The sequence below is a fragment of the Ammospiza caudacuta genome, chromosome 3, assembly GCF_027887145.1.
Source record: "Ammospiza caudacuta isolate bAmmCau1 chromosome 3, bAmmCau1.pri, whole genome shotgun sequence".
Lineage (NCBI taxonomy): Eukaryota > Metazoa > Chordata > Aves > Passeriformes > Passerellidae > Ammospiza > Ammospiza caudacuta.
The window spans coordinates 63500070-63522400 of NC_080595.1; the positions used below are offsets into that span (position 1 = coordinate 63500070).

The 22331-nt window shown below is 43.5% G+C and overlaps 1 protein-coding gene across 4 annotated transcripts in view; it reads right to left on the bottom strand.

Moving 5' to 3' along the window:
• L3MBTL3 (L3MBTL histone methyl-lysine binding protein 3) overlaps positions 1-22029 on the bottom strand; it is a 77851-nt gene extending 55822 nt beyond the window's left edge. The window contains exons 1-2 of one of the 4 annotated variants that reach the window (XM_058800793.1): positions 21982-22029; positions 11926-12037 (exon numbers count right to left, since the gene is read on the bottom strand). In XM_058800793.1, coding sequence (XP_058656776.1) covers positions 11926-12027 — 102 coding nt within the window. In that variant the 5' untranslated portion in view covers positions 12028-12037; positions 21982-22029. Of the gene's footprint in view, positions 1-11925; positions 12038-19358; positions 19377-19859; positions 20071-20590; positions 20742-21981 lie in introns of those variants that run through there. The other 3 variants (XM_058800792.1, XM_058800791.1, XM_058800794.1) reach the window with 3 other exon arrangements.
• Positions 22030-22331: the final 302 nt, after the last annotated feature.

The following is a 22331-nucleotide window of genomic DNA, read 5'->3' on the forward strand; positions in this document are numbered from 1 at the left end:
GTAGTGATTACAGCACTAACTATCACAGGAAAATAATTCTGCTTCCCAGTCACTGCGTGGTTTGCAGGCCCAGCTGGTGACCTGGGTTTAGCCCAAGGCAGAGTCCTGTCCCTGACGCCTGCTCTGAGCAGTGAAGGGGTGCCTCTGCCACAGAGAGCAGGTCTTTATCAGTGTGGGGCTCCTACCAACAGCTTTCTACAGGGAAAATTACATCTGAGAGAGTCCTTCAAAGCTCCCTGGCATTCACCAGAGAGGATATTCCTTCAAGGCCATAGCATGAAGCCTATTTCTCTTTCTCTGGTCAAGCTACTTTACCTCGGGAAAATGAGAACGGGAACAATTGCCTGGCACTACACTGACCCTTTCTGTGCCTCCAGAGGCTGTTGAACACATCACACCCCCTTCACTTTGGACCCTGCCATGGTACAGTACTGAAAAAAAGCCATTCTGGCTGCAAGCGAAGGTGACTCCCATTTACACACACATATAAAGTGTGCTTTCACTAATACAGTCCTTCCAGCCCTAAGGAATGTGAACAGCTAAGAAATAAGCTGGGGGGAAGGAAAGGAAGAAGAGGCCCTCACACAGTCATAAGATGTCTGGAGCTAAGATTTTTGCTTGCTATCAGCTGTGCTCACAACAGATATGAAAGCATGGACAAACTGCTGATAAATCCATCTGGACTGAAACGTCATGAGTTCAACTTTGAAAGGCAATCAAACACCACGTGCTGATGCTTCACCACGTGCTGATGCTTCAGTTTGTGGAGAGACATTCATGCTGTTCCAACCACAGAAAAGCAGTAGAGTTACTATTCAGAAGAGTCTTACAGCTGACTTACACACTCAGTCTTGTTCCTATTTTGGCTAAGCTCATTTTTGCTATTTGTGCTTTGCTGCCTCTGCAACAGGTGGATGTCAGAGGGAAAACCTTCCTTGCTGTCAGCTCCAACTCTGCAAGAGCTGTCTCACAGCAGGCAAGCTGCGAACATGAGCCAAGACCCCTGCAGGTTGCTGCAGCCTACCAGCAGGCTGGGCACAGGGAGGTGACTGAGCAGCTCTTTGAAACACTCTCCCACACCTTCATACAGTGTCAGCTGGAACACCCAGGCACCAAAGGTATTTCTGAGCAGTCCTGGGACACCTAAATACCTGGGATGTGTTCTGTAGGTTCAATCGATGGCCAGCCCTGACACCACACACATGTTCCTCCTCCACTGGGACCTACTGTGGAATGCAAGGACAGCCCCCCAGGCAGTGCAGTGACCTGCCAGCCCTTCTGGCTCACTGCTGACGGATGGGCACCGAACCATGGAAGACAGATGACTGCAGGGAAGGCAGCTCCCAGCCACTATTTCCCTGGAGGCTGTTAACAGCAGCAAGAGCTGAACCATTAAAGAAAAGCTCCTCAAGGAGCTCCTCAAAGCCAGGCAACCACGCTAAGATGGTCTCGGTGATGGGCAGTGACAGCTTGCCACTGCCTTAGCAGGCAGGAGGGCACAACAGTCCAGCTGGGCACTGCCTCACTGATCACTGTAACTCCTGGTTTTGCCTGCAGCCTTGCCTTTACCAGTGTCAGAGGCCTCCAGCTCCTGTTTGGAGGCAAACTTGAATTCATGACTGCTCTCACTCCCTATTTCCCCAGTGACAGCGTCAGCATTAATGTATACACCAAGCTCTTTGTGGCTAACCAGAACAACACCTCAGACCTGGGAAATAATACTGTGGTTTTAGCTGGGGAGCAAAAGACATGAGCAGCTTGTGACAAAGGTTAACTGCTTAAAAACAGGATAAATAGATGTACAAAGCAGCATGCTGCACAAAGTCATCACAGGATAAGAGCTGCCAGAGCAACATGCCAACTAGTGTATGCTGCTGGAAGCATGACAAAAAAGGATGTAGATTAATGGTGCCTATGAAAAAAATTCAACACATTTGTAAGCCTCTTCTACTTAAAGTGTAGGCAACAGAAAACCTAAAAGTAAAGGTTTCGTCACAATATTTCCTCCAAGCTAAAATACAGTAAGGGCAGTCCTCCCAGGCACTTCCCTAGGTGTCTTGACATTCTGAAATGTCACAGCAGGGGACAGTGCCAGGCAGTGCCAACTTCTGAGGATGGATCCACAGCTTTCTGAGAAGTAAAAAGTTGTTTTCAAGTCACAAAACTCCTGAAGTAAATATAGAAATTTGCATTAGATAAAGGGATTTCCCTTCAATCCTCATTGCATCAAACAGTGAACCTCACCTTGATGTAAACAAAGGCCATAACCAAGCACTTAACAAACAGACTCACAAAAAAGACCGATTTTTGTCACTACAATGTTTTTAAGTGAATAAATTATAAGGCTTATTGTGTATAAATTCAATCCACTTGACTTTTGTCAAATGCCTGTTGCCAAATTTTAAGTAATCTCTTAAGGTTATTCTGTGTCCCATGCTATGAAGTCAACAGTCTTAAAAGGTCAGACAGCAACAGAGAAGAGAAAGAAACCTCAGCAGCTTTCCTGAACAAATTCACATGAAGATAAACAGGAATAAATACAGCATGTGGGTACAAAATTTAAATTCCAATGTTTCGTGTACAGGCAAGCAATGAGGGCAAAAATATACATGCTCAAGAAACTGCAATTCTTTTAATGCAAACCTATTGTAACTGAGTTGGCAGGAAGAGTCCAGCTGCTAACAGGTAGGTTCACAACACAGAACTTACTCAGCTGCCTTGTCTGCACTTTCCACAAGGATCAACAACAGTAGCTTCCATTTAAACATCATTAAAGATGCTTTCCACACAGAGCTGAGATACATTTTCACGTTCTTGGGAAATGATGCCTTGATATACTAAAAACTCCAGCTTTTATGACTGTTAATTTTATCCCCAGGAAAATTTTAATATTCATTCAATAGATAATGAACATACTGAGGGAATCCAAGGCTTAAATAAATAATAATCAAACATTATCAATACTTTCTGAACCATTTATGTCCGTCTACACGCTAAGTTTTTCTACTGGGATGAAAATTACTCTTAATAAACATTTTAAAAAAATTAAAATTGTATGAAAATTTACACAGGACTGAAACAAGTATCATAAACCACTGATATGAAGCCTTTGTCTACTACAAGCAATAGTATCACACAAAGTATTTCATAAATGTTTCAGAAGAAGGCAGGTTTTCTGTTACCAGAGCACTGAAAGTCCTGAATTTCTTTCTTGAAAAAGTTTCTTATATATTTTAATTTCCACATATTCATTGTCAGTTTGTACCCATTTTTTCTTAAACCACATTAACCTATGGATTACATAGCTGTAGTACCCCAATACGTACTCTCTTGGTATATGATAGAGCAAGGAATTATGTACCTCCTCAAACTCGATTTTATTGTGCTAAGCACATGGTCCCTCTGCTCTTATGAAAATATTCTCCATCTTCCTGCTCAGCCTGTCATTCTTTCTGAACCACAGAAATCCCAGGGAACATGACAAAGCACAACTCCAGTGGGTTTAGAGAATTTCCATTTCTAATGGAAGTTCTTTGCCTTATCCTGCTGGCTGGATTTTATGTATGGCTAATTGAGTGCTAAAAGGGCTTTCAGTTCTCTTTTCCACATTTCATAAAAGTACTCTTGAGCATTTGTCTCTCTGTGGGATGAACTAAAATCGCAAACAATGCAAAATGTCTATCATATTGTAGATTATTTCTTAAAAACTCAAACCTGTTGGGAACAGATGCATCAATCTAGTTTCAAATTAAGTCCCCACTGTTACATGTGTCCAATTCAGAGCAACGCAGATCAAACTATCAGTGTTTGCTGCTACTTGTGCCCTCTTAAGAATGTAAAAGATCTCATCAGCTCCCACAGGTATCCAATCAGAATAAAAACTGCTATTGTTTTACATATGGTAAAATTATTATTTGGGAGGACAGACACAAAAAAAAAAAAAAAAAAAAAAAAGGATGAGCAATTGAAATGCAAAGGAGAAAAAAAAAAAAGACCAAAACCCCCACATACGTTAATGCACAGCATTAAAATAAATTAGAAAAATCAGCCAACACCACCATCTACTGGGCAAGACAAGGACAAAGAGTTCATTGCAATAAAGACAATTGTTGCTGCATTCTGACAGGAACTTAAGCAACAAAACATATCTTGACACCACAACAGTGACTGTGGACACTCTCAGAAGAAATCTGCAAAGTTTTTAATATCCAAAACACGAGTAAACTGAATAATGTTCAGTGTTCAAAATGTTCAACTCTTAATGCCTATGAAGTAGCTAAGCTTAAAGTAGCAGAATTCCACAGCATTTTGTCAAGAGGACTGACACCTGGGACTTCAGTGATACAAGAACTACACTCTGATCTCTAGCTAGCAAAAAGTTATCATCATTCTTGATGTTAATCCCCATTTAGTCACAGTGGTTTCAGTGGGACTCCTCAAACAAATCAGAGCTTTCCTGGCATTTTACAGTCTTTTTAAAGTGAAGGAATTGCCTGTCACCATTGAATTGTCCAACCACATCCTGCTACATGCCAAACTATTTATAACATATTACTGAAGTTGAATAAGTTATTAAATGCCAGAGCTTGTCCATTCAACCAGACCCCTCTTCCCTGTGTGTGTGATACACTCTTTACATGCACAATCACATACTACTTTTTCCACAGAACCCCTGCCCCAGGCAAGGGCTGAATAGCATTCAGAAAAATGAGGCAGCTGTTGGTATTTTTATACTCTTTCTTCAAGCAGTAAAGCCAGTCTTATTTACTCTACATAGTTTGAAAGCAGAATGACTGTTTATTTTCTTTTTAAAAAACCCCTATGTACAACAAAGAACACATATCTAAAAAAGCTTTAGGCACTCTAGCAATTACTGTTACAATGCAGTGTAAAGTAACTCCTGAAACAAAATCTCTGTTCTCAGCCACTTAGAAAAGAAACAACCTCCCTTTTGGTAGCTCGTCATCCTTCTGAGCACTCTGCTCCCAGCTTATTTTAAAGCACTCAGTAAGCATGTGACCCCTTACAGTTGCCTGGTCACAAAATTTTGACTCTTTTAGGGATAGAGAATATTGGGGAAATGTGCTGTTTCTGCACCTGCCAATTCTGCTTCTTCACTCATGAGAAAGGATCCTGCCTGCACACTGCTACGCTGCAAGTATGGCAAAAGACAAACTTCAGCGGGATCACAGGGTATCCACACTCCCTAAATCACAGTCAGCAGAAATTAAATTCCTCACCACAACCAAGGGGCAAGGCCAGACCCACTCTCACTGGAAAGATGCTGTCAGCAAGAAGGGCAAGCACTTCCACCAGTCTTGGACTGATTTTAAGATGCTTCAGTAACACTGCAACAGGCTAATCCTGAAGTAACAAAGAAGAGAGAACAATTTGCATCCAAAAAGAAAGGGTTTTTTTCCTATCTGGGCAGGCACAAGCAGGAAGGAATTGCTATCAAATTATATCCTTCCAAAAATAAAAAATAATAGGAGCATTCTCTCATCACTGCTGAACAGAAAGCTAAGGTACCATCAGAAAACATATTCCTTTAGCAAGAGAGACTGACATTTTCCCAGTATATACCAATACCTCAGTCCTGTCTGCAGTAATGTTTATCTACTTTATTCTTAGACACTCCTCAGGCTCTTCCAAACCCCCTCCCATCCCACTTGAAGTGCTCAAGAATTATCTCAGTACCAGAGGGCTTCCCACTGATTTCTCTACACTGCAAACTCAGCCTGCCTTATTATCTCCACTTGAGTAGGAAATTGCAGCTAAACAGACTTTCTTAAGGTGACACATAAATCAGCAACAGAGCCAGAAGTCAAGGCCTGCCAAGATGACGCTTATTGATCCAGAAGTTGACCTACAAGGCAACTCTGGCTCCGAATTATTTTGGCCAGAGTATTTCTAGATACAAAACACTAATATCTCATGGGAAGCCCAAGCTAGCAAGAAAATAAAAAATGGCTACCTGCCAAAAATTTGGTTCCAGTGAGTTGTTCAGCATTGCGCAGAAAGGCTGCGGTAGAAACAAGTGCGGTGCTAAGCGTTCCTGTGCGGGATTTACCTGCAATAGTCACAAAACTATTCCTTTTCCTTCCTGAAACCCTCTGCCCAGTTGTTTGCAAATTTAACAGCATCTACAGCAAATAGCACAGAGGACTTTGTGGTAAAATTTCATGTGATCACTTAAGACTACCATGAATACACATGAGGGAACCCAAATAAAGATCCAAAGGCAAACCTAAATTCAGCACCTCTTGCTTTTGCAGTTTTAACGATTTTAATAGTGAAATTTCCTTTTTTGGTCCTTCTTTTCCTTACATAAGGTTCACTCATTTTATGACATTGCAAAGTTTTAACCAGAAATCCATAGCAATGAAGCAGAGCAAGAACTAATTAATTACAGTAGATTGCAACAGAACAAAGTTAATTTCATGTGGAAAGGACCAGGCCACTGGGTAGATCTGCTGGGGCTCGCATATGGTCAGAGGAAGTCCCCATCTACCTTGTTTTCTGCTCCCTAGGCTACTCCTTACCCCCTTCCCTGAAGGGAATCCATCTTCTCTCTGGAGCAGCATCTTCCCAGTGCCGGCAGTGATTTAACCAGTTACCAGTGATGTTTCTCAGGGACACCACTCTCATGGCCCCTCCCTGCCTCCCCAGATTCAAAGTGCAGCCCATGCCACCACGAGAGAACAGGAGCAGCATTGCACTGTAAAAGGACTGCACAAAGTTATCACCCGAGACACCGCCCATGCTTCCATAACAGTGTGAGAAAATAAGTTGCTCTAAAATCATTAATTATTCCAGGCAAGCTGGAACACAACTTCAGAACAGGCAGGTGGAAGGATGCACTTTAGTGCCTTGAGCTGCTGCAGCACCCCTGCATTCAGAAACACAGCAATCCAAAACACTCTTACCCTCTTGACAGCACTGCTGGAAATACCAAACACCACTGGTCATTATTCCACCATTCATATCCACTACTCTATCAGTTTCCTACAATACTTACTGCCCAACTTTATTTACAGGTTAATTTCTTCATCATTAAATTTTAATTTTTTTTCCTTTATGTTCAAGCACAATTTGCAAGCTGGAAATAACCAAAATTCTGTCCCCGCAGTTTATAACTGCTCACTTTCCAAACACAGCACTAGAAAATGCATTAAGAAGTACTTCATAAACTTCTGTCACTGCAGTAGGAAGTGACTGTAAATTATTACAGCTTTTCCAATTTAATGAGTATATTTAAATCTTGAAGCCATAGTGTTACTGTGTGCACTCAGCACAGAGATTTGAAAAAAAAAGAAAAAAAAAGAGAAAAAAGGAGTGTTTCACATTTACATTCACACCATGCAGAGTAACTGGTAAGCACTGATGTTTTTCAGATGAGCATACATTACTTTGCCTGCCACATGAAGGCATTCTGTAATTTGTAAACTATTTTAAATTCTACTGGAATTCAAGTTTTCTGTTTTATTTAAACATATTGAAAGAACTAATATACAATGCTAAAATTTTTGTTCACAGTCTTCAGTGCATCATACTGTACAATTTTTAATTCTCCCTATTCCCTATGTAATTTGAAATTCTAGCATTTTCCACAACTACTCACTACTTATCTGTCACACAGCATGTTCAAAGCAGTGTTCAAGGAGTGTTAACCATTTTTGCTGAAGATTTTTTTTTAACAAAGTCTGTATAAGAATGTATTTCCACAGCTTTCTCCAACTACATGCGACAAAACCCTGAGAATTAACAGTGCCCAAACTCATAGGAAAATAACATTTTCAGCATTTTACTGGTATAGAAACAGATTCACGAATAAGAGACTGTGGCATGGCTGAGAACGGAAGCTTGGTATCTGATTTGCTCCCTCATTTTGATTAGACTGGGAAACAAGAAAAAGAAATAATTCAGGTATCTATTCCTGATTTAGATGTTCCTCTGTACCATAAGAAAAGTTAGATTTAAGAAATTTAAGAAAACATTGAGAAAAGTTATTTTTAAATGTTTCAAAAACATTTTGCTCTGCTTACAATAGTATTTTACCAACTTTTCACCATTCAGGAACTCATATTCACAAAAATTAAGTGGTTCTAAAAAGAATGGTTTCTCATATATACTTGCCTGATAACCCCAGGCTGGATTTTAATAAAGCACATAAGAAAAGAGACTTCTTAAAACATGCATACGTTAAAATAAGCATGACACTTCATCATGCAAGCAGTAAAGACAAGCAAATGCTATATTATTTATACAACTAAAAATAAGGACTTCAATTAGGTAACTCCCTAAAATGTTGATATTAAAAAGCAGCATTTCAATATTTTGTATAGGTTTACCTTATTATGCTGATACAATGCAGTTTAACAAATATGACTGTTCAATTTCCCTGAACATTTTAAGAAGAGAAAAGATTAAACATGAGAAATTAAGCAATACATTGTCTACAATGGATATTTAAGGTATCGCTTACTATTTGTTATAAAATGACTCAGATACTCTAATCTATTACCAAGCTGCAAAACTAGAGCATTTGTGTTTAAGTATCTTGCTATTACAGGGTTTTCATCAAATTTTTCAAGTGCCTTTCAATGCACAACAATAGTTTGATGCCTTTAGTGGAACAAGTCTATTACAATTTTTGAAAGACACACACAAGCTCACAATAAGTAACTGCTACGTAAGGTCATTTTCTTTAGGTTCAGGACACAATGTAAAATACTCTGTGACCAGGAGAGTTAAGGTAAATAATCCTCATTAAACCCATTCTGAGAATTTCACATAGAGCATAACATATCTTCCACAATCACATTTACAATTTCAAGTGATCAGTCACCATTTTAACTATCACTATTTAGAATCAGTCTTGAAATATGAGTTGTTACCATTATCATAAAAGCTTAAAAGTCCTTACTATTTTAACAGCTCAAACAGTTTTTGGTATCTGTGTGAACACCTAGTCTCTCACTGAATCTTGATGTTCCCCAGTTCAGTGACCTTCTTGGAATAATTCTGCTTTGTTAGAAAATATATATTCTTCCTTCAGTCAGTCTTAAAATAGTTCCATTTCAATTTCATCCCTTTTATCCCTTCAATCCCTTGCTTTTGTAGCTAACAAAATGCAAACAAGCAAACAAACCCCCAAATAATGACCCAAAAAGGAACTGCCCGGCCAATACTCTGTATATTTCACCATTCTGGGTAGACTACCATTGCACCTCTGAATGCACCCCTCCTAATGCTTGGACCAAAGAAAAAACCTCTGTCCAAAAATCAACTATGTATGTTTCCAAATTATAATACATTTTAAAAACAAACAAATACCCAAACAAACAAAAACAACAACAAAAACAACAACAAAAAAAAGGCAACCAAAAGAGCAGCCTTAAAATGAAGCTCATGTTTTCCTGAAAAGGACATTGTTAAGAATCATCTGTATGATTTCTTGAAGTTACCCTTGGCTACCTCCCAGCTCCTTTCCCTCACTTCTTCCCATGGAAACCTTTCAGTTCCTCTACTCATTAGTGACTAACTTTGCTTCAGTTTTGTACAACATCGGATAGCCACAATTGAAAAAAGCACAAACCAGTGATTTATATGAGATTATTATATTTTCCTGCACTGTTCCCTTTTGTATTGCTCAAATACTGCAATACTATGGTTCCCTTTCACACAATGTTGCATATTAAAATAGAAAGAAATTTTGAAAGCCTGGACTTAAAATACAGAACTGTTCAGGGATGTGGAAGCTCGTCATAGCTTTGGCTATCATCATCACTATGACATGATGAAGTCTGAAATCCTGAAAGAAGCCAGAGAAACAAATAATGAAGCAGCAGCCCTGGACTTAGAAGAGGTGTATGTTGGCTTGTTCAGAGATCTGCTTGGCAGGATCATACAGGACACTTTTCTAAAGGGTAATAGGCCCAGGAAATAGGTCTCTCTCTCTCTCCGAGGATGTCACACCAGGAGAATGAGGCATGTCAATGTGCCAGAAGTTAGGCAAACATGGATGAAGGCCAAGCTGAACGAACCAGGGAGTCCTGACTTAGTTCAAAAAGGAAAAGGAGGTAAGCAGAACGTGGAAAAGGAAACTTCACAGACAAGGTATGTAGTGATATTGCTGCAGTGCACAGTCATGGCATTAGGAAATCCAAAACTCAGCCAGAGAATAAACTAGCAAAGGGAACAAGAAAGGCTTCTCTATGAGTACGGGCAGGAAAAGTAAATTATGAAATTGAAGAGAATGGCTGATGAACTGAAGGGCAGGGTTGCTGGTCTATCTAGACCTCAATAAGCTGAAGAAGACGGGCTAACAAAATGCCATGAAGGTCCACCAAAGCAGGCACTAGAAGAGAGCCTCTCTGTGCACGAGTTCAGAGCAGGGGCTGACTATCTGAGAGCAGCTCTGCAGCAAGCTGTGAACTGAACATGAGTCAGCAATGTGCCCTGGCAGCAAAGGTGGCCAGGAGCACCCAGGCTACCTGAGCAAGAGGGCAGCCAGCAGGACAGGGGAACACACCATTCTCCTCCAGCGAATACTGATGTGCCTGCTAGGAGAAAGGCACTCTCACACTGCAGCAAGCCCACCAGACCAGGAACAGGCTGTGGAAGATGACATGCAAGAAGCTGAGTGAATCCATTTGCTCAGGCTTAAGAACAGGAGGAGAGATTTTACTGCACTCTTCCAGCAGTTAATGGGAAGCTTTAGAGGGGATGGAGCCAGGTTCTTCTCAGATGTGCATGGGAGAAGGACAAGAGGCAGCAGGCATAAGCTACAAAAGGAGATATTTCAACAAAGTATCCATAAAAGGAAAAAAAATTACTATGAGTGTAGAAAAATGCTGGAACAAGTCACTCAGAGAGACTGTGGTATCTCCAGTCCTGCAGATAACCAAATCCTGAGCAACCTGATCGAACCCGCCCTGAGGCCTGGGATGCTCAGTCTGGGTGGTGGCCTGAAGTCCTCTGCAAAGAAAATTGTTCTGTACATTTATTCTGCTGTTCTGTGACTAAAAGCAAAAATTCAGACAAACCCACAAAACAAACAAACGACGTAACACCAACACAAAAACACATTCACAACATGTATGTCCCAAATTTCAAACATTTTTTAAAATTTTTACTTCAACAATAGAAATCCTATCAGGTACCAAAAGATAAAAATTTTTTTAAATGCCACACATTTTCTTGTGAGACTCCTTTCAAAACATAAACTACAAGCAAAATACATTAGTTTTAACTATACAAAAATATTGACTTTAATCAAGAGAAAATAGGTACAGGACAATATCTAATATCAAAATTGCAAGCACAGCAAAGGATACCTTCTGACGACAGATAAATAAAAAGAAACTGAAAACGAAAGAGTTGTGATTCACTTCAGGAAACTCAACTGGTGTGAGAAATGTAAGCAAAATTACAACTCTGATATAATTCAAATGTCTAAACTGAAACTGGCTCAGAAGCACTCACTTTATTCATCTTTCTAGGCACCCACATGACAAAAGCATAGCAAAAATAAACTATTTTTAGAAATAAAAAGACCTAAGAATGTAAGACTGTGAGAGTCAATGACAGTATGAAAATTCTTAGTGATACAGTAATATAATGCTCTAAGTAGACTGCATTCTCACACTTTTGAGATTTCTTTGGGATTTTGTGCATTTGATTAATTCTGTCTGTATAGTGAGGCAGTGCTAATTTATGCCTTCCTACAGGGACGACGGCTGTCTGTGCCAGCACCACAAACTGAATCAAGAAACTCCAGAGCTAAAACCTAACAGGCTACAGTCTCTTAACTCAGAACTGCAGATTCATGTTTTATTCATAAAAGCAGATACCTACACACCAGCTTTTCAAATGCATCATTTTGTCATTTAAGATTTTTATTGAAAAAATTACGTATCTTACCTTTAGGTCACTTCCTGGCAAAGTACCTATGCCATCCTTCCAGTCCATTGCACTAAATACATCAAACTCCTGACCATTTCCACTGGACGCAGATTCATTCATGATGCATGTACTGGAAAAAAAAAGAAAAAGGTTATCTGACAATTCTGTAAGTGGTTTAATGCATATATCATCAGGTCTTTCTTCTAATGCATTTCACAGATTTGTATCAAATGCTTCCCTCTGCACGCTGGCAACGTGGACAACTGATGACAAGGCTGATAATATACATGATGAAATGAAAGTAAGGGGAAAGCTTTCTGAAACTTTGAAAATAATACCTGTTTCACACACTAGGAGGCAATGGGGCTGTACTGGAGAGAAAAGAAAAATTTCAAACTGCAAATAAATTGACATGAGGAAAACATGTCAAGTACACTTAAAAACATCTGTTCTAGGAAAGGCAAGACATGACTGCATGCCTCTAATAAATACACTAAGCACTGATTAGCAGAACTGGATTTCCTTAATATTGGATAGTATGCTGATGTGAATGCTTTACCCAAGTTCAAAATTAAAATTTCAAAATTAATTTGAAAATTTGTCAGTTTCCTGGTCTGACTCAGGACACTTGAATATTCTTCATCTGTTTCCATAAAGATAAATTTTGAATTGTACTTGTTAAAACTTATTTCCATGCTAGAGAAGCACACCAGAGAAACCTACTGCTTTGCAAGACTTGACTTTACTGGATCCCTCTGTTTCAGAACAGTGAGTGGAGAGAAGATAATATTTACTTTCAGAAATAGTGCATCTGGACATCCCTTTCTGTGATAAAGAATTTGCACAAGCAACAGAAGTACATTGCATTTGCCCCTGGCTTCAGCTCTCCACTTGTCACCATCAGTTGCACTGAACTGCAAGTGTTTCTAGCAGCCAGCTGTGACTGCCACCAACTTCTTCCTTTCCCCTTGTCACAAACCCAGCAATCTTTAAATCTGTGGCCTGGCACCTAATTTACTATTTGTGCAATGTGGAATCTGACTCATTAATTTTGTTTCTGAAGAGCGGCCACACTATGCCTAGCAGCTGAAATAACCTGTGGCAAAATTAGCTGTCATTGTTTGTGAATTATCAGCAAAACCTCACCACTTTTGAAATTTGCACTTTCCGAACTTTTTGGAATGTAAACTCTCTGAACTTTTAAATGAACACCTTTTAAGCCTCATATCCCATCTGGAGACTGCAAACGTTTGCTGCAAGTATCAGTATTTGAAATTAAAATAGAGAACTTACTCAAAGTTTAACCTTGATTTCTAAAGCCTAATTTCTAACTTAGGTCCCACTCTGAATCTGCAAATACTTTCTGGAGATCTTGACTTCCTACAAAAAAAAAAAAAAAAAAAAAAAAAAAAAAAAAAAAAAACCAAAAACCCAAACAAACAAAAAACCAACCAACCAAACAAAAAGGTGCTATTTGCTCATTCCAATAACAGAAAAAGATGCAAACCAAGCAGAAGTAAACTTTGGTCATCTAGAAGCTTTTTATTGAAAGGTTAAGGAGAAAAAGTTTAAAGTTTGAAGTAAGAAGAACCAAATTATTCAAAGTGTCTTTCCCACCTTTAGGTAATTCTCTGTGAGAAAGTATTGAAAACCGTAACAAAAAGGTACAAAAATTAACTTAACTTAGTTGCATGAAAAACAATTGAATTTACATTGTATTCATCAGAAAAATAGTATCCATCACTGTAACATGCCCACTACAGACACACATTAGTTTGGTTTGGGGTACACAATTTGAACTCCCTTTCATTTCTCCTTGGTTTCTTCTTCAATTCTAGCAGAAGTGAGTAACACCTTTCTCCATGAGTTCTTTCATTATACTACAGCAACTACACAGTTATCAACAAGATAACAGAAGCTGGACCTCAACAGAAGCTGGACCTCAAGTCAGTATCCACTGCTAAGAGTAAAAGCCTTTGCATTCCCCTTTATTTCACAAGATAGGCAGTGTTCACAGAATGCTTTTTGAGCAAACCTCACATTTTTCACATGACAAGTTTGAAGTAAGAAGAACCAAATGATTAAATGTGCCTTTCCCACCTTCAGGTAATTCTCCTGTGAGAAAGTATTGAAAACCATAACAAAAATGTACAAAAATTCATTTTAAAAAACATCGATAAATCTAAAAAATTCAGTGCAAACCGAGAAATTCCCCAAAGCCATAGATCTCATCTTTTACAATCCCAGGCAAATCCACCACCCCACCTTAGGGCAAGCTCCTGCAGCACAACTTGGGATCTCTGCTTGATCTGAGTACCAGGTACCACTGCAAACCAATTCAAGCAGGCTTGAGCAAACTGAACCGCAGCACAGTGGCAGAGGCACAGGCCTCCCCTCAAGGACACAAGACCCAAGCTGCTAAGGAGTAGCTAAAAAATGGGATCTCTCCAGGCACCCATGAAGTTTTAAGGACACAAAACATGCTGGTTCAAGCACATTGGTGGAACAAGCTCCCCAGGATTAGCCTGGCTAAGCAAACACAAAGCTGTGTTCTGCATTAACTGAAGTCTCTAAGTAATCTTAAATTATCATTCTATTTAGAGGACACTTCACTCAACCCTCCTGTGGTTTATTACAGAAAACATGCTCCAATGATTTCTGCAGAAGGTATGACAGAAGTTGGGTAAAGGCTTGGAAGGCTGTGGAGAAATGCTACCTCTCAGCAGCTGCTGTAGCACAGAGCAAGGAGCATTGGACAGCACAGCTGCTCCATCACATGCTGCCATCTCCCACAGTGCCACTCCCATTACAGACACAAAAATTACATGGGGGCTGGGAAGCTGAAAGAGTCTAGCCTACTTAGGCAGGGAGCAAACCATGAAAGGTAATGAAAAATTGGTAACAGAAATGTTCAGGGCATACTTGTCTCAAGAAAACATACAAATTCTGACTTAATTGCACATAAGAAACTTTCCTCAGGTAACAAGCAGCAATAATGATACATTCTGGAGATGTCTAAAGACATCCATTATTGCTTTCCTTTTGAAATTAACTAACGTCAAAGGCACAATCTGTGTATGTTTCACATTCTGCAGCTTTCTGAAGTGTTCTTGGTGGGAATGAAAAGGTCACAGAGCAACGCAGAGAGAAATTAATTTACAAAAAGGAATCACTTTTAACAAAGTATCTGTTTCCAGCTTTGCTGACTTTGAACAGATGAAAGATAGGCCTATATCCCTCTACTAATGATAGCAAGAAATAAGATACAGACCAGTAAAATTGTTACAGCACCGCGGTACTAAAAAAGGAAGAACTCATTGCAATAGCTACATCTAAATCTCAGAACAAAGAAAAGAATGTCTTATCTACACCTTTAATTTTTTTTGTTTTTAATGCTCTGATGTAGTTCTTTGAACTAGTATAACTCCTTCTATAACGATCTGGTATCATTTCTGCTGCGGCACTGCCAGAAAAGTAGTAAAAATACTAGACAAATAAGGGGCCTGTCAGTGAATGCCACCTAATGTGAAGGAAAGGACATAATAGTAAGTACTTGGAGCAGTCATCTTCCAAAAGCATCTCCAGAATCTGCCTTTAGGGATGTAACTACCTCAGTTCTCACAGCCGTAGGAGAAGTGTGCTGCATATTAATATTTCAACATTAACTTTATTTCAGACATATGTAATGAAGCCACTAAAATAAAAAAGCACATTTAATAAGATTAAGACACATCCTTTAGAAAAACCTTCATTTTTACCAACAGGTTCAATGATAAGTGTGTACTTCACAGAGGAGATACTTACTGAGAATAACAGCACTAAAAATTAGATAGTTTCCTCTGGTGAGAGACTGTCTAAAGATATAAAGCAAAGAAGCAGGACAGAATATGCCAATTAGACTTACAAGTAGTTTTTGAAGTAATTATAGGGTTATGTAGTGAATACATCAGAAAGTAGTAACAGGACTCTTCCTTTCAGTCAGTGATTTAAAAAACTACCTGACCCCTACCCGAATTTTTAACATCTAAGATGCTAACTGTGAAATGCCTGTATGATTTCTAACCAGTGGGGTCAACTCAATACTGGTCACTGGCAGCAGAAAGAGCTCAGCAGTAAAGCCACCAGTCATCATAACATGCCTGCAGTAATTTGCCATTTCTTCTTATGCACCTCTGTGTACTTTTATTTGTACTTTTGAGGATTTCTGTAGCTGCCATGACAAGACAGCCAATTTGCCCCATACTGATCCTCTCCCCAGGTGACAGCTCCTATGAGGAGACCCAAAACTGGGAACACAGAGCCACAGGACAGCAAGTGACACCAAGAGTGAGTTCCAATGGAAAAGGAGATCCCAAGAGAGACAACATCCTTCTACAGGCAAGCCACGGTCTCTCCTCCCCACTGGACTGGGTGACACTAGCATTGATAGATGTTCAGAAACAAAGGCAACAGGTTAGCATTTTTGTCCTAATATTATATACATTTACTTTGGACATCTCCAAGGCTGACTGGTGTAGCACTCATGAGCTAAAAGGACACCTTTCCCCATATCCAGTAAATAAGGAAAACAAAGTGGATCTGAAGGGAACAACTCTGTGTACCAGAACTGCAAATACACCAACTTCTAGACACCAGGGACAAGCAGATACTCAGCTTAGTTTTATTTAACATGTAAGAATGTGAATATTACCAGCAATGACTTGTTACACTCCCAAAGCCACATGAAGCAGAACTACTCCTTGCAATGTAAGTTCCCTATATTTGACAACAGTAGTGACTTCAAGCTTCATGACAGCAAAAGCAAAGCCAATTGAGTGTAAACCCACTGGGGTGAGCCCTGCTTCTCTCTTCATAGTCCTCTCTTTAAGCTGGGCACATCTCACACTTGTCTCTTTCTCACCCTTCATATTTTTGCACCAGACTCTTCACTTACAGAAAAACAACCACAACAGGAACAGCACAGGAAATGGTAAAATTCTTTGATGCTACCCACCACATTTTAATATGTCTTTTTCTTGTACTGTTTAAATGTTTAATTATTTTAATATTTCACTAAAAGAAGTATTTTCAGATACCCATTTTCCTCAAAAATCTTATTTTTCATTGTTTGGAAACTGCTAGTTCTGCCATGTTTCTATTCTCTGTGTTGAAAAGTTGTTTGAGTAAATTTCACTATTTTGCCTGCTGCTCATGAAGTTCACTACAAGCAAGGTATTTTAAAGATGAGATATAGCTTTTATATGTATTCACAAAGGGACACAGCTTAAAATTCTTGGCCACTCAAAGGTTGCAACAGGAAAAGGACCAGAGCTCCTATTGATGATGTCCCCTTAGCATTATTTACTCTTTTTTATCTGTTGCTACTCTTCTGACTACTAGATGCTCCATGGCTAGTCTTTATGTTCACTCTTGCTTCCCAATATTTTGGCTTTAAAACTTTTTCCCTACAGGAACAATGTGACCACAAAAGCATTGAAAAATACTGCGAAGCCTGGGTCTGCACGGGTGGTTAAAGGAGGTTCGTGCTGTCCTCATCCCAGTCTGGTCTCTGTCAGCAAGGTGACACAGTTATTGCTGTACCATTGCTGGAGACTGGGTAACAATTACACACAGCCTTCATCTACTGCCTCATTTTCAAATATCCACAAGACACTACAACAATAGTTACCCAATACCAAAGCTATTCTGTCATCTAATGAAACTTACCACTGACAGCCTTTCCTTGTTTATAAACAGCCTGTACCTCACACTAGAAAAATATTTCCTCTGTAAGGCTTTCATGGTTCCCTTATTTCTGCTGTTGCCTATGCAGGCCTGAGTGGAGATTTAATCTACTCAGATAGTAAGAGTTGTACACAACAACTTGGAAATCCTGTGTCTTAAATTCTCTTAAGTGCTTGAGCCAGGCACAGAAAGTTACAAACAACTTCTCTGTTTATTTGTTCCTTCTTCCTTCCTCTACGAAGACAGAGCCTGCATTGAATCTTCACACCTCCTATCACCTGACCTGTTTCAAATTGTTATTTCCTACCCAAAGTTAATTCAATATAGATCTGAGCATCCCTTTTGTCTGACTCATGCCCTCCTCTTCCTCATCTGTCAGTTATTATCAGCTCCCATAAGCTCTGCTGCTCATAAACAATTAGTTCACCTTTCCTAGCTCCTAAACACATGCAGCAGGTTACTGCATTTATAGACTTTCCCGTCTCCCCCATTCATAAAGAGCTGCTGGCATCTCCCATTGTGATGAGCAGTCCTACTACTGGAGCACTAACAAGCTATGACTACACACATGCTACTGCTTTCTTCAGTAAGGCTCATGCCAGCTCATCACTGATTCCTCACACCCATCACTCACAATCCATCATCCTCCCTACCAGCAGCATCAAAAAACAGACAAGACTAAATTGAACAGCCCACTAAAACTCAACCATCTCTCTTCACAGAACAGGTGATGCCAAAAAACCCCTCAACAATTTAGAGGAAAAGAAGTCATCACAAGTTATTGAAACTTTTAAAGTAATACTCTAAAAAACTTCAGTAAACTGAAGGGAAAACACACACCACAAACTAAACCAGCATTTATTACCATTGTCCAACTGACAACAAGGACCATCCAAGATGATTGCTTCAGCCACCTTCACTAGAGCACCAGTTCAGGAGACCAACTGGAGCACAGCCAAAGCTGCTAAGTCTCACCGGGAAATAACGCCTACCTGGCACCACCCGGATAAAAGCGGAAAGCTCTGCTGCCTTCAGCCACTACTTTCAGGGAGCTTCTCTCGTACAGATGTTCATCATACACACTTCTGGGAACGTGGTAACTTTCTTGGTTCCTGAACAGCTTTAAGATTTGCACTAAGAAAACTGTGTTACAATTCTGAGCACAGACTATTTCCTAAAATGACATAGGCTGAACTTTTTATATCATGAGCTTTATTTATGCTCACCACCTGATTTTTAGCACCCACGACCGAGCATCCATTCATGAGTACAAATAGCAAAGATCCGTCCAGTGCCACTCAACTATACGGAAGAAATAAAGAAAATAGAACAAAACTAAAACCGTAACTCCCGCTGCCTTTCGCCGTAAAGCTTTCACACGGCGCTGCTGAAGCACAGGTAATTAAAAGACACGGAAGAGGCCGTGACCCTCACGCCCCGGGGGGAGGCTGCCGCATCTCCAGGGGCCGCCTAACGCGCGCACCGCTCCTCGATCCTGCAAACCGCGGGGGCTCCAGCCGCGCTCCGGAGCGGGACGGGCGGCACAGCCGCAGGGAGGGCGCGCCCCCTCCGCTCCCGCGCCGGCCGAGCCCCCGCCGGGCCCGCCCGGAGCCGCTGCCCGTCCGCCCGCTCGCTGTCCCTGCGCCCGGCGCGGCGGCGGCCGGAACGCTGCGGCGAGGCCCGGCGGGCGCGGCCGCCGCTCCCCGCGCCGGCAGCCCGCGGCCTACCAGCAGAGGTCCCTCCTTGGCCAGTTTTGCGGCGTGTTTTTGCTGCACTTGAAACTTTCTGGAGAAAACCCGGGCTCAGGTCCGCGTCTTCCCCAGGCTCGGGCAGAACCGCCGAGACAAAAGCGCCCGCCCGGCTCCTCGGGAGGAGCGCTCGGGGAAAGCGGTTCTCGAGTCTCTCCGTTTCCCTCCCGAATTTGCCTTTTTATCCTTCGCCCCCGCCCCGGGCAATTAAACAGAGTGGGGGAAGAGTGCCCCCCTGGCCCGGCGAGGGGGCGGCGGTGGGGGCGAGCGCGGTGCGGGCGGGGGTGGGAGAGGAACTGGGTGTTAAGTGTTCCTGAGGAAGTTGCACAACGAGAGAGGGACTCTGCTTGTTTACCGGGTCCCTCGCCTTTTTTTTTTTTCTTCCCACCCCCCCCTTTCGCCTCCACCCCCCGGGACCGGGATCCGGGAAAAGGAGGTTGCCTCCGAGTGGAAAGGAAAAAAAATTTTAAAAAATGTTACCTTCTCCTCCCTCCTCCCCTCCCCCAGCGCGGAGGAGACGGAGGAGGAGGAGGGGGGCGAGCTCTCTTTTTTCCTAGGGGGCTGCGGGGGCTCGCTCCTCGGCCGCTCGCAGCCGATCTCCGCGCATCCCTGGGCAGGGGAGTCAGCCCTTGCCGCGGGAGGGGCCGGCACACGCCGCCGCCCCGGAGGGCTCGCCCCCGCCCGGCCCCGCAGCCGCCAGCGCCCGGCCCCGCGCTCCAACTTTTTCTCTCACGCTCTCGCGTGCGCCCGCTCCGACGGGGAGGGGGGAAAACCATGGGGGTGGGGAGCGGGCGCCGCCGCCGCGGCCCCGACCGGCGCCCTCCGCCCCGGGCGCTGTAGCCCCGGCCGCCTCTCCGAAGCCCCGGCCGGGGGCGGCCGCTCCGCGGGAGCGCCTTCCCGTCGGCCGCCGCTCCCTCCCCCCGCGACCGAAAAAAAAAAAAAAAATCTCTTTCCGCCCCCCACCCCCCCCACCGAAAAAACACCGCCCCACACGCGCTAGCGAGAACAAGTGTGCCTATATCCTGTTGTTATATGCACCGGCTGCGGAGACGGGGAGGGAGAGACGGGCGTGTGCGCGGGGGGCCGCTCCCCCACCCCGGCCGCACTTCAGGCGAGAGCGCGCAACTTAACAGAAAAGCCGCGTCCTATTCCCTGCCCCTGCCTGCCCCCCCCCGCTCCCTGCCCCCGTCGTCGGCAAAATACGCACTCACGTGTATGTGCGCTCGCACACACCGCCGGTACCCCGGGGCCAGCCCCCGGCAGCCCCCCGAGGCCGGCCCGCGGAGCCGGCGGCGGTGACAGGCGCCGGCCCCCGCCGCCGCACGCAGCCCGGAGCGGGCAGGGGCCGTTCCCCCGCCGCCTCACATGTCTGCCGCAGCGAGCGCGGCGCACGCACCGCACAGAGGCAGGAACTGAGCACTCGAGCAAAAGACTTTTTTTTTTCGTCTCTTAAAAAAAAAAAAATTGCTACAAGCTTGCCTTTTTTTTTTTTTTTTTTTGTATGTGTATGTGTGTGCAAACTTTCCCCAAAATGGCGGAAATTGGGAGATGATTATATTTTAAATATCTCTCGCACACAATCACACAAAGTGCAGGAGCGACGGAAAATACAAACTCTCTGCTGCGCGCTGGTAGAGGCCTTCGCACACGGGCACCCACGGCACATTCAACCGGTATATCCCGGCAGCCGCCACCTCTCGCCGCTTCCGACCGAAAAACCCTTTTTCGCACCCCTCTCCGCTGCGCATTGCCCCCTCGCAGCCCGCACTTCTCCCCGTCCTTCAGCCTGTGCGAACAAAGAGCCGGGGCTGCGGAGGGGGGGCTCGGGTGGCAGCGAGCCCCCTCCCTCCCTCCCTCCGCTCCGCGCCCTCCCCGCCCGGCGCTCACACGCACACCCGTGCCCCCCCAGCCTCTCCCCCCGCCGCCCGGCCGCGGCACCCGCATCACATTGTTCCCAACAGCACGGCGGTGCCCCGTAAGTGTCATTAAATGGAGCCAACTGACAAGCTCATTGGTGGGGCAAGTCTGCAAAATGTCTCTCCCCTTCCCTTCCCCCTCCCTTCGGAACCCACTAACCCCCCCCCCCCCCAAAAAAAAAAGGCCCCCCCCAAACATATTTCCACAGCTCCCTCCCCCGTGTATATATATATGTACATACACATACGTGCGTGCGTGCCTGTGTATGTATATAAATATACAGCGCATATATATATACATGTACTCCCTTCATGTGTTTGGGAAGAGAAAAAGAAATACCAGGCACCTCTCTCTTTCTTTTGTTCCTCTTTCACACTCGTACACTTATGATTTAGTGAGATCCCCGGTGCCCCGGCCGCTCCCCAGCCACTTGCGAGTCACTTGCCCACTTTACCCGGCATTAACTTCCATCCTTTCTGCTCGAGGTGGTCGGGGAGAAGCCCCCCTCCCCTTCCCCAGATACGTTTCGTAAGGGAGGGAGAGGAGGTGCGTCTCTCCCTTTATCTCTCGCGCTCTCTCTAACTTTCATCCTCACCTAGGGGGAAAATTAAAACCCGTCACCAGCCTTTGCCATCGCGGCTCCCTAAACGGCTTGCGGATCAGATCGGAACCCGCCGCTCCTTACCCCCCCAAATTCTCTCTTTCTCCGTCTCTCGAGTAGTCCTGACAAATATGGTCCAGGGCTGCGGGCACAGTGAGCATGCGCCCGCGGAGCCAGGGCTGGGGAAAGGGGAAACTGCCGCCGCCGCCGCCGCCGCGGCTCCTCTTCCTCCCTCGCCCGCCCGCCCGCGCTGCCGCTGCGCCCCGGCCGCCCGCAGCCGGCACTCGGCAGCCGCCGCCGCCGCCGGGCATCGCCCGAGCCCCGAACGCGGCTGCCGACACGGGCTCCGGCGGAGGTGCATCCTCCCCCTGATTTACTGCCGACGCTGGAGGAATAATAAGGAGACTTGTGCAGCAGTCGCGCGCTATTTTGGG